Here is a 15,722-nt window from a genome sequence, read left to right as displayed (position 1 = left end):
ATTAAATTTGAAACATTTCTCAGCCATATTGTTACTTATAATATTTTGAATTGATATTTTAAAAAATTATATTGATTGTGTTTGTACTTTTTTTAAAAAAATGTTATGCATGACTTTATTCCAGGGTACGTATGAATCGGTTGTGTGCACTTTGCGATTAATTTAGGATAAGCACTTAAAGAAGTTTCTCAGACAGACCTGTGCAGATCTTCTGTTTCAGTTTGGGTCAGCCATGAACAGACTTAAACTGCAACCCGTAATTAATCCACACTTCTCCCTCCGGGCCAAAAAGTTTAAAGTACAAACGTCTGAATTCAGATTATGACACAGAGAGGATAAAATATGCACCCTCTTTAAAACATCTTTGAACACTTTTGGCATCGTGGTGGTTGTTGTATGTGTGTGTCTCCATATGTTTTAGATGGAGTAGACACAATGTAGTGAAGTGGCTTGGAGAATTGCAGTTTTTATAAAAGATCTTCTGAGTATAAACATGTCCAGATCTTTCTGGTGGATAACTAGCATCTTCCTTTTAGATTGCATAGCTTTGGTCTCCGTGTCTGGTTTCACTGAGTGACAAACTGGTGCAGGTCTAGAAACAGAGTTAAGGTTAGACTAACTATAGGCAACAGTTTCTTGATGAGTAAGTGGTACATTCTCTTAGCGCTAGTGGTGTGAAGGCGGGGGTGGGAGGGGAAGTGGTGATGAGGAGGTAAAGACAGTGAGTTTTTTGCCCAAAACTTGTGTGCCAATTCAGAATTATATTACCCTAAATTTGAACGTTTGGATACCATTGACACCGTTTTCTGACAGATTGCTTCTAAGCTAAGGAACAAAGGCTTTTGGAAGATTTTCCCACCTGTTGCAGAGACCTACCTTCTGTAGCCAGTGGGATGAGAACATCCCAGCGCGTATTCAGATGAAGTTCTCCTTACATATTCTCTATAAATGATCCCTTTAAACCGATAGTTGGACCTTTGGCAAGACAGCTAATTATGGTGTGCAAGTAAAATTTTTGTAAATCGATAATTTAAAATGCAGTTTTTAGGAACTTGCTATTTAGGGGACTTATGTGGTGAATATCTTTTTTTAAAGATAAAACATTTTAAAGGAGTTAATTGCCTCAAATATGTTTGTTTTGTAAATTTATTATTTTAGGGTTCCTTTAAAGCACGTATACTTGTATTCGTGTGTGCATGTGTGTGTATGTGCACGTGTGTGTATGTGTGAGTGCGTGCGTGTGCTTGATTTTCTTTTCCTTAAAGAGTAGTTACCAGAATTTTTGTTGCAGGGCTCTGAAAGAAAATGTACCTACATTTTAGAAGACTCACTATATGAGTGGTACTGTGTTGAAGCAGGAAGGAACACTTTATAGCCATATGTGAAGACACCAAACTTTTACACTCCTATTAGGGCACTTTATTATGATTATGCTTTTAATTATACGTTGGTACCTTTAAAAAAATTTTTTTAAGAACAGAATTACTGCTTAATTCTTTCATTTTCTATAGTTTATATATTGCCATTAAAATATTTTTCTGTTGTTTTTAAATAATATATGTATAGTTGATATTTTAAATAATATTCTACTTTAACATGCTTAGGGATTCCCCGGGTGGCCAAGTGACTAATTGCTGCACTACTAGATGAAGGGTTGGTGGATCAAATCCACCCAGAGGTATCTCGGGAGATACCCCTGGTGATCTGCTTCTGAAAGGTCATAGCCTTGCAAATAGTAGAGCAGCTCTACTCTGCACACATGGGGTCACCGTGAGTCAGAAGAAACTCTACAGCAACTAACGACAACAACAGCTTAAAGAGACATCGAGGGGAATACAAATAAAGACTTCGATGTGAACAAAGGGGATGGCTCCAAAGAAATTCACGACATGACGCTTCTAAAATTAGTCCTTGTGTATTGTCTAGAGAGAATATGTGGTTTAAGTTCTTACCACATTAATAAATACATTTATTAAATTAGCTGTCTGATGTGGTTGGAAGCCATTCTGAATGCTGTCTTCTGTAGTAATTTTTATGAACATTTACGCATCTACAAATATAACTCTATTTAGTTGATTAAACTTTGAAGAAAGAACTTATGGTTTCAGTTCATGGGGGAATGAATTCTTTTGGACTAGAAGAGAAAATTTGTTCCCAGCATAATGCAGCACAACCACTTTTGTACTAATCACTTTATCATATCACTGAAGGAATATCTTTCAATGTAAAATCGATGTTTGTGATTTCGTTTTTCTTTTAGGGGCTAAAAACACTCCTGTTTAGTGCTTTTGCATTTTCTATTCTCTCTGCCTGGAATGCTCTGTTTTCAGTTACCCACGTGGTTTCACATCACTTTTTCTTAAGTCTCTGTTGAAATGTCACCTTTCCAGAATGGCTCTACCCGACAATTTTACCTCTAAAATAACCCTCCCATTCTGTCATCCTTAAGGAGCCCTGGTGGCACAGTGGTTAAGCTCTCAGTGGATGTTAACCAAAAGGTCAGCGGTTCAAACTCACCAGCCACTCCACAGGAGAAAGATGTGGCAGTCTGCTTTCATAAAGATTTGCAGCCCTGGAAACCCTATGGGGCAGTTCTACTCTGTCCCACAGGGTCATTAGGAGTCAAAATCTACTCAGTGGCAATGGGTTTGAGTATTTGGGTTTCAAACATCCTTATTCTCTAGTTCCTCTTTATGTTTCTTGGTAACATATACCACTACTTGACATACTGTGTATGTTTGTCGTCTTACCCACTAGAATATAAGCTCCATAACGGTTAAACCAGTTGAGTCTAAATCATGGCGGCCTCATGTGTGTCAAGGTAGAACTAACTGTGCTCCATAGGTTTGTCAATGGCTAATTTTTCGGAAGTAGATTGTCATGCCTTTCTTTCAAGGACATCTGGCTGGACTCAAACCTCCAACCTTTTGATTAGCAGCCAGGTGCTTGACCGTTTCTACCGCTCAGAGCCTCCATAAGCTCCATAAGGAAGGGAGTTTGTTCCTGGCAGTATCTCTAGAGCGTAGAACAGTAGGCTCCCAGGAAATAGTTGTCAAGTACATGATGGAGGTTTGCTCCAAAGTAACTATTGACTTACTTTAAGATCTTCACTATTGTCTTTTTTTCCAATAGCATTTTAACGTAATAATTATTTTGACCATGGAGTTATTTTGATTATTAATCATTTCTTTCATTGCTAACTTTATCCTGAAATCAACAATACTCTCAAAATGGAAGGGCAAGGTCACTGGCAGAGATAATCAGAAAGAATGGATAATCCAAAGATCATTTTGGCTTTGGAATGTATTATGTAAATCTTTTGGCGGGGTGGGGTCATCAGATCGGATTTATTTCCTTAAGCAACACATTAAAAGGCATCTCCATCTCCTGAGCTCATGCCTGCTGACTAGAAGAGAGAATTGGAACAATCTAAACTTTTGGAATCATTTTTGTCAAAGATGGGTGTTCAGCTATACAGATCCAAACTTCTAAGGTATTTGGAAACACATCAGGCCTCCAGAGGTTACACAAACCTTAAGAGGAGTCAGAGGGTGTCAGTTGTATCCAGTTTTGCTGGCAATTGAGATATGTAATATTTTTGACATAGTCGTGCTGTTACAGTATTCTAAAAAGTAGACTCCTTGAAAAATATTGCAACCTTGATCTTACTCTTAGAAGTCTGTGCCAAGAAATAAACATAGACTCCAGAAAAATGCATTTACATATGCATATATACACCCACACATATGAGCTAGAAAAAGGAGCTACAGAAAATGAGTCAGCAAAGTAGTTATTGCATATAGACCATGGCCTCCATTTGAAAATATCTGTTGCCGGGGAGTATTTTTCTCATTCTGCTTTCCCTCTTGTCTTTCTGATGGCCACATCCATCTACTATTTGGATATCTATTCATATGCAACAGCTGGTATGTGATTTAAAATTGATCTTATATAAGATCAAATTGCTCATTTCCCATTGCTGCAGTTATATCTTGACACCGTTATTGATTTTTTTCCCCTGGTGGTTGACCTGATTATTTTTTGGGGGACGGGCTTTTCTTTCCTAATTCCTGTAATTTTTGCTATAGCCTTTTCTGTCATTTTTAGTTTTCTGTGGTTCTTTATCACTTTTTAATAAAGATACCTTTTCTCCACATTTTCAATTGTTTTTTTTTTCCCCTTCCATTTGAGTTGGATTCAGAAAATATTTCTGTCAATTATTCATTTTTTCAAGAGGCACTATAGTAGGGTATTAAGAGCATATAATTTGGGACCAGACCACCTGATTTGAATCCTGGCCCATTTGCTACCTTTGTGACCTTGGCAAATTATTTAACTGTCTGTCAAGTGGGGATAATAATGGTATCCACTCTGTAGGGATGCTACGAAGACTGAAAGAGTCAATCCATGTAAAGCACCCCAAAAGTACCTGTCACATACTAAACACTAGATAAACATTAACCCAACCCAAACCCAGTGCCGTCGAGTCGATTCCGACTCATAGTGACCCTACAGGACAGAGTAGAACTGCCCCATAGAGTTTCCAAGGAGCACCTGACCTGACTCGAACTGCCGACCCTTTGGTTAGCAGCCGTAGCACTTAACCACTACGCCACCAGGGTTTCCAGATAAACATTAGCTTTTGTTATTCTGGGAATCCCTGGGTGATGCCAACAATTAAGCGCTCTGCTGCTAACTGAAAGGTTGGCAGTTTGAGTCCACCCAGAGGTAGCAGGGAAGAAAGTCCTGACGTTCTACTTCCAAAAAATCACCCACTGAAAACCCTGTGGAGCACAGTTCTACTCCGATGCACACGGTCACCGTGAGTTGGAATGGGTGGCAATCGGTTTTTGTTTTTTTATAATTGTTATTTTAGCCTGTGAGAGAAGATTTGTTCTTTATCTTGTTTAGAATCATTATACTTTCTTCACAATAGTTCGACATTTTCAGTAAGCTAAACATCAATTTACCTTGAATATATTATGATACATCATACAGGGCAATATTTTGCTGTCATGAAAAGAAAGAGAGAGATCTATATATAGTGCAGAATAGCTACTAATGATGTTTTAGGTGGTAATTTGAAGTTCCACGTTCATATCAGAATTTAATTTTTATAAACTGTGAATCTATATATAGATAAGCCTTTGTAAGCAAAATTTATGAAAATATTGTGAAGGGTAGATACCTTAGATGAATGGGTAGAGAAGAGACTTGAACATCTTATTTTATGTGATTTATAAAGTGGTAGTGAGAAACCCTGGTGGCGTAGTGGTTAAGTGCTACGGCTGCTAACCAAAAGGTTGGCAGTTGCAATCCACCAGGTGCTCCTTGGAAACTGTGGGGCAGTTCTACTCTGTCTTATAGGTTCGCTGTGAGTCAGAATCAACTTGACAGCAATGGGGATATAATGTTATTACGTATATATATGTTTACTTTTTGTGGATTTCAGTATTTAAAACATTAAAACAAAAGAAAAGAAACTTCTTTCTTTGCCTGCCATGGATAGGCATTCTAGTGAAAGTCTGCACACTTATAGTACTTTTTTTAAACCAGATTTCTAAGAACAAGATAATGCAGGAAGACTTTTGTCAAGTGTATCAATAAAGTATTAATATCTTCAATTATTTTTGTGCATGCATATTCAAAGGAAATATGTTGGTCACAAAGCCTACTCGTATGCAGGTGTATACAAGTATGCGCAAACAGCCTTAAAATGACTGAGTTACTCTGGAAAATGACAGCTGCCCTCATGAGGCAAAAATAAAAAGAGGCGAAAGAATAGGATAGGATAATATATATGTATTTAAATGTATTCCTAGAGCAGTGGTGTTCACGTCTGAATAATAGTTGTAAAATAACTAATAATATAATTGCTGACATTGAGTGTTCACTATATGCTAAGCAGTGTTCTAAGCATTTTACTACTATTTTGTTATCACATTTGTGTGTGCATTTATATGCTTGAATATGGTTATTTTCCTATTTGTGTTTGAGTGTGCAACCCTTGATCTGTCAGTCTACTATAAGCTTAAAGAAAATGACAGTGAACTCTTCTGTAATTTTTTAAAAGACAGATTATTTTTCTTGTTTCTGGTATTGACTCTATTGTGAAAGTTCTATCTGCTGCATAAAACCAAGAACCCTAATCTGTATGATATCCTTGTGCTTAGGTGCTATAAAACTACTATTTAAATTTCTTTGAGGTCTCTTTACCTGCCTGCCATCACGGGATGAAGATCCAGGCGGAAAGGGGAATGTATATGTTATGTGGCTCTTGGTCTTTTGCATTTTGTGACAAAGGAATTCCCCTTGAGTCGAGCTGCTCCCCTGAAGCCCCTGGAGCCTCTGGCTCAAGCAGCGCAGTCGGTCTGTGCAGTGTCCCTGACGTCATCCAGTGTATGCATAAGCCTTGCTATTGTCTTACTGCTACAGCAGGGCTGGGGATTGCAGTATCCGCTGTAGCTGCTGCTCCCAGTCCTACTCCTGCTGCTACCTAGTCCTGCCTCACCGCATCCCACAAGAGCCACGTCGGCCTGTCTTTGCCTACTGGATTTTCACAAGCAGCTCTTCGGGTTTCGGTTCTATAGGAGAGCTTTCTTCTCAATCACTTGGGAGAAAACTGAAGCTCGTGAGAGGAGAATCTGGCAGCTGGACACGCTTGGACTGCATTGTCTGGCTTCATGACCCCTGCTGTGTAGCCGGCTCATCTCTCACACGTACTCTCTCCTCGCTGTTTCTTCCTTTTTTTTCTTTCTTCTTCTAATTTTTTTAAAGCAGCATCTGGAGCCAGCCATGTTTGGCACTGAATCTTCCTGTAAGTAAATGCATCCCACTTCTTTGCTATTTAGAAATCTGCTTGCTGTCATGGTTTCACTGGCTTTGGGTTCATATCACTTTGCCTTAGGTCATTAACAACATTTGTATTTTGGCTCTAATTATCAAAGAATTGGTCTCAGGGAAGGGACTCCCCCTTAACTGGTTATTCATTCCTAAGGCGAGAATGTCAATGTGGTCAAAACCAGGCCTCCAAGAGGGGAGGGAGTAAGACAGGGATCCAGGCATCCTCCCCAGAACGTGTTGATTGATGGGATCAGGTCTGTCACTGATCTGTTGTTGTGAGTTTTGTAATGGTGCTTATTTTGCCTTAAACCCCAAAATAGATACTGGGAGGATCTGAGATGATAGTGTCTATTAGAAAGGAAAGAAGGGCTTAACATTTTATCAAAAGGAAGAGTAAGGTATTGCACCCCCTTCCTCCATATTTTCACAAAAATATAAGAGTAGATGTTATATGTAAACTTAAAAAGAATAAGAAATAAGCTTTATTTCTGGAGATGGATTGTTTTTATGTATAGTGGCTTGAATTTTGATATGCTGGCTACTGTCACAGCCCAGAAGCATCATATCTGTCTTAAAACTTATACAATGAAATTGCTTTGGTGCAGAGCAGGCCCTGCACAATGGGATGGGCTGGACAGCAGCTGAAATTGCTTTTTAAAAATTAGTAAACGACCTAAATTATTTAATGTTGGATATGGAGTGATATCACTTGTCACTGCAGTTGTATAGGCTCTGCAGAATATTTTGTTAACATCTATAAGCAAAGGTGACAGTTAAGGATTTCTAAATAGACTCAACTTGCTGGCCTAGATCATTAAAAATTGCAAGGCACTACCAGGGGTGCAGGGGGCAGGAATTTAGGGAAATTTCATATTCTTAGAAGTTCCATTTTGACCTTTCCTTTCTGATCTCAGATGATCAGTGTGACTGTTTGTGCACAGCTGATGACTATTCTAGAATAGTAGCATTTCAAGAGAGCTAATAATCCTCAGCTCTTTTGTTTCTTGATTGGCTTTTTTAAAGAGTCAATTATTTTTGTTATTTCACTCTGGAGGCTTCCCATCTCTAAAGCTACCACACTGCCAAATCAAGGTCAAGATGGAATAACAGTGAGATGTTACATCCCATTCAGCATGTGACAATATTATTTTCTAACAATTTTCAAAAATTTTTGAGTCCACTTAATGGTACCTTTGGAATCCTTGTCATCTAAGAAATAGGTTATTAGCTGGCAAAGACCTTCCAGTTTCATTTCGGTCATGGAATTTTGTTTATATAGAACTTAGGTAGGGACAAAAATATTTATATACTAAGGGAAAATTAGTCCTGTTACTTTGTTTAGCTGAGAATGGCAGTTGAAACTGGCGGGGGGCGGGGGGGGAGGGATGTGGGGGTGGGGACTAGGGACTCTTAACATTGTCTGGCCAGGTTTTTGCCAAGCAATGCAGCCATTCTTGATCTTCAAACCTGATCTTTAGACAAGAAATGCAATGCGTGATTTTTGAAAACTGCTAGTTGCTTTTGGTCTCCATAGCTACCAGATTATTGAACAGAACAGAGTATCGTTCAGAAGACAGAACACGATCATGCAGGATTATAGGATTTTTTGACATTACTGGTATTAAGTTTTGTTTCTTGCTTGTCACTAGAAGACCACTGATAGGCTGGTACCATCAGTGGTTGTTAAGTGTTGAGAATGGACTGCCTTCTTTAGCTTGAAGGATGCCCTGAGTGTGTGCTCAGACTCAAGACAAATGTATTTTCTTTGTGTTTTGAGACATAACTTTCCAGACCTTTGGTATCCACCTTTTGGAGGCTATTTTATAGGCTTGAAGCTCTCTATATTTAGCATATTCAGAAACATGTATACATTTGAGATTTTTATTATGTTCAGAGGGATCTCATGAACCATCTAGGGTGTTCCTACAAAATCATTATAATAAATACTTTAAAAAATGCCTACCTTGTGTACGGTGCTGTGCTAGGTCCTGGAAAGGTTAATTTTTTCTAATATATTCCGATTTTATGATTCTTAACCTTAATGTCTGGTTGCAGTACATTACTTGTATTGGATGCTTTTAATTGAGGTATGGTTTACATACAACAAAATGCATAAATCTAAGGTACACCTCAGTGAATTTTTACTCACGTGTACACCTGTGGAACCACTACCAAGAACAAGACGCAAGACATTTCTCTTACTCCAGGAAGTTCTTTCCTGTCCCTTCCCAGTCAATATTATCTCCCACCTTGCCAAGAGGTAACCACTATTCCGAGTTCTGTTGTCATAAATTTGCTTTGTAAATGGCTCTTCTTAATTTTCTTTCTCTCCCCCTTGCTTTTTGCATATAAGATGAAGAAATGTTAAGGTCTTAATTTTGAAATACTGGATTAAGCTGATTTTATGTTACAGACCTTTGAGGTTAGGAATTTGTAGTAGCCTGGGTATCACATTATAACGTGTTCTAGCTCACTGAAACTAGTATTGCTTGATTCAAATTAAAAAAAAAAAAAGAAGAAGCCTTAAAAACAACAAAAAATGTACCTGAAGAGTAGAGCCCAGCTCATCAGAGTTACAGACTTACATAGTTATGGCAGCAGAGTTAATAAATGCTCTCTTATGTCTGTCAGCATTTTAGTGAAGCTCTCCCACAGTGCTAGTTCATCTGCCTTAGTGGAGCTGAATCTCCACAATTGTGTAGATTGGCCACGGCCAATCTATTTTGGGCCCACTTTGAGATGGATGTGTGCTATGGTATGTGTAGATTAACCATTACAAAGCAGAAAGCGTAGCTTCTGTAACCATGTGTGTTACCATCTTGATGTATTTCACTGAGCTTTTCCTTTACTGAAATTTCCCACGGCTAAAATGGGAGTAGCATGTCTGCTCTTTATCTGCTTGAAGGAAATGCAATTTTAGTTTCCGTGGCCAGAATAATTTAGGATTAAGAAGAAACTACTATCAATGAAGTTTTGCTGAGGGTCATTAAAACACATATTTTGGGTACTTAATTAATGGTAGTTTACATTTTAAAATCAACCCATTGAATTTCACAAAAATTTTAACATTTTAACTTCCATTTCAAATTTTCTAAAGGGAGAAAAAAAGAATTTCATCTTGTTTTTTGTGGAGTAAAGAAAATTTCATCTTTCCTTTTTGTGGCCTAGCAATGCTGCCATATAAAAGCCAGCTATTCTCCAAAGAGTAAATACTTCTTGTATGATTAACATTGATTCAATTAGCATTTGTTGAGCTCAATCCTCCCTCTTCCTGCCTTTACATGTTTAGCTTTTTCAGGTCTCAGGGGTCCTATTTACTATTGTGGGAATTGTCTAACACTAATGTGTCTTCCAAAGCACCTGCCTTATTAATCCCGTGAAGAGAGCAAGATCATACCTTCTGAGAAATGGGTGCCCCTGGGGCAAATAGTGTCAGGCAATCCCTCCTCCTCAATTTTTTTTTTTTTCATAGTTGTAATAAATTAAAGAGAATATCTAGGGCATCTGTGAAAGGGAAAAGATGTCACCAAAGGGCTAGCAAGGAGGCGGTGTAAGACCACCTACCTCAGCTGAATGGTGATGGGGAAATGGTGAACATGTGAGTCAGGTGTTCTCTAGCGCAGATGTGGCTGCCCACATGTCTTCCCTGCCAGTCTGTATGCCCACATCCCCTTGAGTAGGGTAGCCAAATGCTGGAAAGGAATTGGGGTGCATGTGATTTGCCTTTCATGGGCCCCAAAAGTTCAGCCGTTGCCTTTTATTTTCGTTACTGATAAATGCATTCAGCGTCTCAGCTCTAATAGTAGTACCATGTTACCAAGAAAAAGGCAGTTACCTCAAATTTTGAGCCATTGTGTGGGAGATAGTCGAATGAATATACTCTAGCAATATTAGGCCACCAAGATACCGTATAACTAAATAGTCATCTCTTTGATAGGGAAACAAATGAGTCACACTTCCATTTTACGTGTATTTCAGGGCCATTCTTGGCAATCGATCAAAGTGAGATTAAACCTGGGTCTATTGTTTTGGTGTAGTGCCTGTGAGTCCATTGCAATGTTAATAGTGACTATGGCTGTTCAAAACTGACTGTTCACAACTGGACCATTTCTTATTAAATAATTGCTTCAGAGACTGCTGTTTTTACTGTCAGTATGTTTGACGTTTTAGTACTATATTTTGCTTTTCCTTTTGTTAGTATTTTCCATATGAAGCTAGGTAATTTAGGAATACTAGCCATTTTTTTTTATACCTTCAGTCTGTCTGTTAGTGTTCAGCCATATTGGATTTCAGATACCTTCATCTTACTTAAAGATAAAATACAAATCCATAAGCGTACACGAAAAAGCTCACCTCTATGTCTGTATTCATGAGACCCTGCGTGGCGCAAATGGTTAAGTGCTTGACTACTAGCCAAAAGGTTGGCAGTTCGAACCCACCCAGGGGTGCCTCGGAAGACAGGCCTGATGATTTGCTTCTGAAAGGTCATATCCTTGAAAACCCTGTGTAGCAGTTCTCTGACACACGTGGGATTGCAGTGAATTAGAATCAACTCAATGGCAGTTAACAGTAACAGCAAGTCTGCACTCAGATCACTGAATTAAAAAAAAAACAAAAACTCTTGACATGACTTTAGATAAGTAGAATGCGCAGACTGCTGAATTCACAAATATGGAAAAATAGTTACGGACCCCAGGGACTTCCGTTGGGACACTTTCCATTGGGAAGGTAAGGCTCATATAACAATCTTGATTTGTCTTACAGTATCATCATTGCTTTCCTTGGGTTTCTTGGCTGTTAATAGTTCCCATCATAATTTTTAGCATCAAAGTAAATATTTTAAAGTAACTGTGATATTTTTCCCCTCTAGATATTTATTTACTTATTCTGCTAGTACAAAAATGGAATAAAAATACCCAGTGGCTATTTTTACATTCTCACTCAGATTTCTTTTATTTTCGCTTTAGTATTGGTCTCCCTAATTGCTAGTCTGTAGTTTGTTCAGCAGAAATTACATATAAGTTTTCAGTGATCTGTTGTTTTCCTTGTTACAATGAACCAGATTCATATCCTGTATAAACTGTGGGGAGTCTATGGGGAAAAATTACCATATATGGAAACTTTCCCCATAGAATCCCCATGGAGTTGCACAGGATGTGAATAGGATTCATTGTTGTTATGGATTCTAAGCCGGAAAAGTCACTGATTATGTGTGTTTTTTAAACATTAATAGTAGTCACTGCATTAAATTGTGTTCAAATATTATTAAACTTTCAATATAAGACCACATAGAATACTAGAATGTGAATTGTATGATCATTTTTTGTTGCTATTTTTTCGAGGAGCGTTGGTATTCCTCCATTTAATTAAAAATCCCCCTCAAAAAACCCACTGCCGTTGAGGTGATTCCAACTCATGAGCAACCGTATAGGGCAGAGTAGAACACTCCCATAGGGTTTCCGAGGCTGTAATCTTTACGGAAGCAGACTGTCACATCTTTCTCCTGCAGAGTAACTGATGGGTTCCAACCCCTGACCTTTTGGCTGGTAACAGAGTGCTTTAACACTGTGTCATGAGGGCTCCTTCCATTTAATTAACACACTTATTGATGTGTTTTTGATTAGAAAATATACAATATTTGAATTTTTTAAAAGTCTTGTAATACAGTTACATTTGCCATGCTAGAATAGTAAATTGTGGTATTTTTTCTGTAGAGATTTTATTTGCATTAATAATGTATTCAGATAATTATGAACTGAAAGAGGTACAATTTAATACATGTTGCAGAAATGGCAGCAACCACATGCCAGATGCAGGGACTGCATGCAGAGTCTCAGGAACTTGATTGCCTGGATTCAAATCATAGATCTACCGTGTTCTACCTGGGTTTGGCCATCCACCAACTAAGCTCTTCTTGCCCAAAGTGTGGCTTATCCAATGAAATCTTGGTGTTAGAGGAATTGGCCTTTTTGGGCTAGGACATCTGTACCAGGGTGAAGCTTATCAAGGGGCATCCTGGAGAGTAGAGTCTAGCAGTGGGAAAGACTATCTGAAGAAAGGGAGATTTACCTCCTAAAACTGGGTGGAAGTTCCATCGTGGGAACCTGTGAAGGGTCCTTGTACGAGATTTGAAGGGAGGAGACTGCGTGAATCTGGATGAAACGGGCCAGGGTTACCAAAGGCCCAGTGTATTTCTCACTGCTAGTCACCCCTGTGGCAAGTGTCATTAATGGGCCATAGCACTTGCTGAAGTGGCTTAGGCAGCTTAATGGTTGGGATGTTCTTCACTTAAAACACTATCTGTGCAAGTGTTTTCCATGTTAGTGTAATAGTCACATAGACGACTATTCAAATAAACTTACAAATAGTTACTGAATTAAGAAAAATTTAGCAATCTTAAGAATGTTTCAGAAATGTCCCATTAGATATAAGATAAACATACTATTCTGTGTCACATTGTGGTGACAAGTAATGTCATGGGTTAATGATTCATAGCTACCACTGATGTGTTTTGAATGAAATTTATACCAGTTGAAGACATATTTCCAGAGCCTGGTAAGGAACCTCGCGTATACTAAGTACTCATAGTCTTTAAAATTTGATTCTCCCTATGGCTGAAAGTAGTATCATTGAAAATATGATGTATGGGCTTCTAGGGGGTTAATACTGAGTTTAGTCAAATGTCCTAAGCTAAAGAGTGTATCACATGTAACTGGCACATATCAGAAACCTGTTATGAGCAACTCTTAACTGTCACCCTTCAAAGCAGGGCAGGTGTTGCAAACAGAAGAGCACAGAGGCTTTTATTACTAGGCCCACATTTGTTAGTGGATGAACTGCCCTACACTGATGATCTGCCATGTGTTGATAACTTGACTACATCTAGCCCAAGTTTACTTACCATTTTTTAAGTTTATTAAGTAAAAATGATGAGGCACTATAATCACCAGTTTCTTTACAGGTTGAAAACTGAGAATTGTTTGTACATCAACTCTGATGTGATTTTAGGTACCAGAAAAATTATTTTCCATTTCTTTGTGAGGGTTTCACACTGTTATAATTCAGGTTTGTTGGCATATTTTGGGAATAGCTGCCTGATTGCAATGCATAAGGATTAGGGAGTCCCTGTGACTCTGTTGGAGTATTACCACTCCCTGCACCACTGGCTACTTCTAGAACACCTGGGGTTAGGGCAGAACCTTGATAGGGTTGGCCTGGTGATAGCATGGATGGTCCAAGCCTGGGCATCCCTCAGAAGCCTAGAATTTCTCATCTGAAACTCTTGGATTTGTTTTAATATAATGGTGTTCCAGTTAGCTATTGCTGCATAACAAACCACCACAAAACACAGTGGCTTAAAATGAACATTTATTATTGTCTTTCACAGTTCTGTGGATCGAGTGGGCCCATCTGGTGGGTCCCACTTAGTGATGTAGTTAGATGTTTGTTGGGGCTGTAGCCATCTGACGGCTCACCTGAGCAGGAGGCCCTCAGATGGCTGGCTGGTGAGGCAGCTGTTTTCTTGGGGCTCAGCTAGGGCTGTAGGCAGGAATGCCTATCCTTGGCTTCTCCATGTGACTCAAGCTTCTTAAAGCATGGTGCTAGATTCTCAGCGGGAGCATCTCAGGGACAAATATTTCCAAGAGACCCTGGCTGAAGTGGCAAAGTTTCTTAGGACCTAGCCGTGTAAGTCCCAGAAGTCCCTTCTACCATATTCTGTTGGCCAGGCGAGTCTCTGATACCAGCCAATTCAATGGGAAGGGAATTAGACCCCTCTTCTTGGTTTTTTTTTCCTCTTGGTTAGGGAGTGGCAGAGTCACATTGCAGCAGAGACTGTAGGATGGAAAAAATGACAGTGACCATCTTTGGAAAATACCATGTGCCACAAGTAGTTTCCAGACTCCACTCCATGCAGCTGGTTCCCCAGAAGTGCTGCCGAGATTCTCTAAATCAGGGAACTACAAACTTTTTCTGTAAAGTAGGGCTAGATAGTAAATATTTAGGCTTGTGACGATACAGTCTCTTTTGCAGCTACCCAGCTCTGCCTTTGTAGTGTGAAAGCTGCCATAGACAAACAACTAAGCACGACTGTGTTCCAATAAAAAGTATTTAAAAAAAAAAAATTTAGGGGCGCTGAAATCTGAATTTCATATAATTTTCACATATCACAAAATATTGCTCTTCTTTAGATTTTTTTTTCTACCATTTAAAAATGTAAAAATACATTCTTAGCTCGAGGGCTGTACAATACCAGGTAATGGGCAGGTGAATTTCATTTTTAATTACTGAAAACTAAAATAAACAACAACAGATACAATCATGTTTTATAAAAAACTAATTTTAATATATTGAGTACTATTAATAGATAACCTTATGTTCTCATTGGTTGACTTTATTAAATTTTATGAATTTGTACATATCTGTTTTACATATTGGACTCTTGCATAATATTTTGTTTGAAAAATATTCTAAAAATGAGTAAAAGAAAAAAATAAACAAAATCCTAGGACATTTGAAGACTTCAATTCCAGTCTGTTCTCAAAATAACAATAGGTGACAGAAGTAGGAAAGCCTATGGAGATTTTGTTAGACTGGATTCTCTAGAGAAGCAAAACCATCGAAGCATTTATATATATTTATAACAAGAGAGAGACAGAGATTTATCTTAGGGAGATGGCTCACATGATTGTAGAGGCTGGCAAGGCCCAAGTCCATGGTTCAGACATCAGGCTGGAGGCTTCTCCTGACTCACATAGCTGCAGGGGCTGATGAATCTCAGATCAACAGGTAAGATGGCATGTTGCTGGCTCAGATCCTGAGAACTGAAGGTCAGATGATGAAGATCCGAATGCAGGATCCAGAGTGAGCAAAAGCCAGTG

General features: G+C 38.6%; 1 protein-coding gene across 9 annotated transcripts in view; it reads left to right on the top strand.

Moving 5' to 3' along the window:
- The window catches only part of ST7 (suppression of tumorigenicity 7), a 323,008-nt gene that overhangs the window by 70,841 nt on the left and 236,445 nt on the right, over nt 1-15,722 (top strand). Inside the window, exon 1 of one of the 9 annotated variants that reach the window (XM_049894437.1) lies at nt 17-6,817. The exons of the other annotated variants lie outside the window; for them this stretch is intronic. Coding sequence (XP_049750394.1) covers nt 6,796-6,817 — 22 coding nt within the window. The 5' untranslated portion in view covers nt 17-6,795. Of the gene's footprint in view, nt 1-16; nt 6,818-15,722 lie in introns of those variants that run through there. 9 annotated transcript variants of the gene reach the window in all.

This window comes from Elephas maximus, chromosome 8 (genome assembly GCF_024166365.1).
Source record: "Elephas maximus indicus isolate mEleMax1 chromosome 8, mEleMax1 primary haplotype, whole genome shotgun sequence".
Classification (NCBI taxonomy): domain Eukaryota; kingdom Metazoa; phylum Chordata; class Mammalia; order Proboscidea; family Elephantidae; genus Elephas; species Elephas maximus.
The sequence above is the reverse complement of the archived record's forward strand: the minus strand, read 5'-3'. Positions and strand labels throughout refer to the sequence as shown.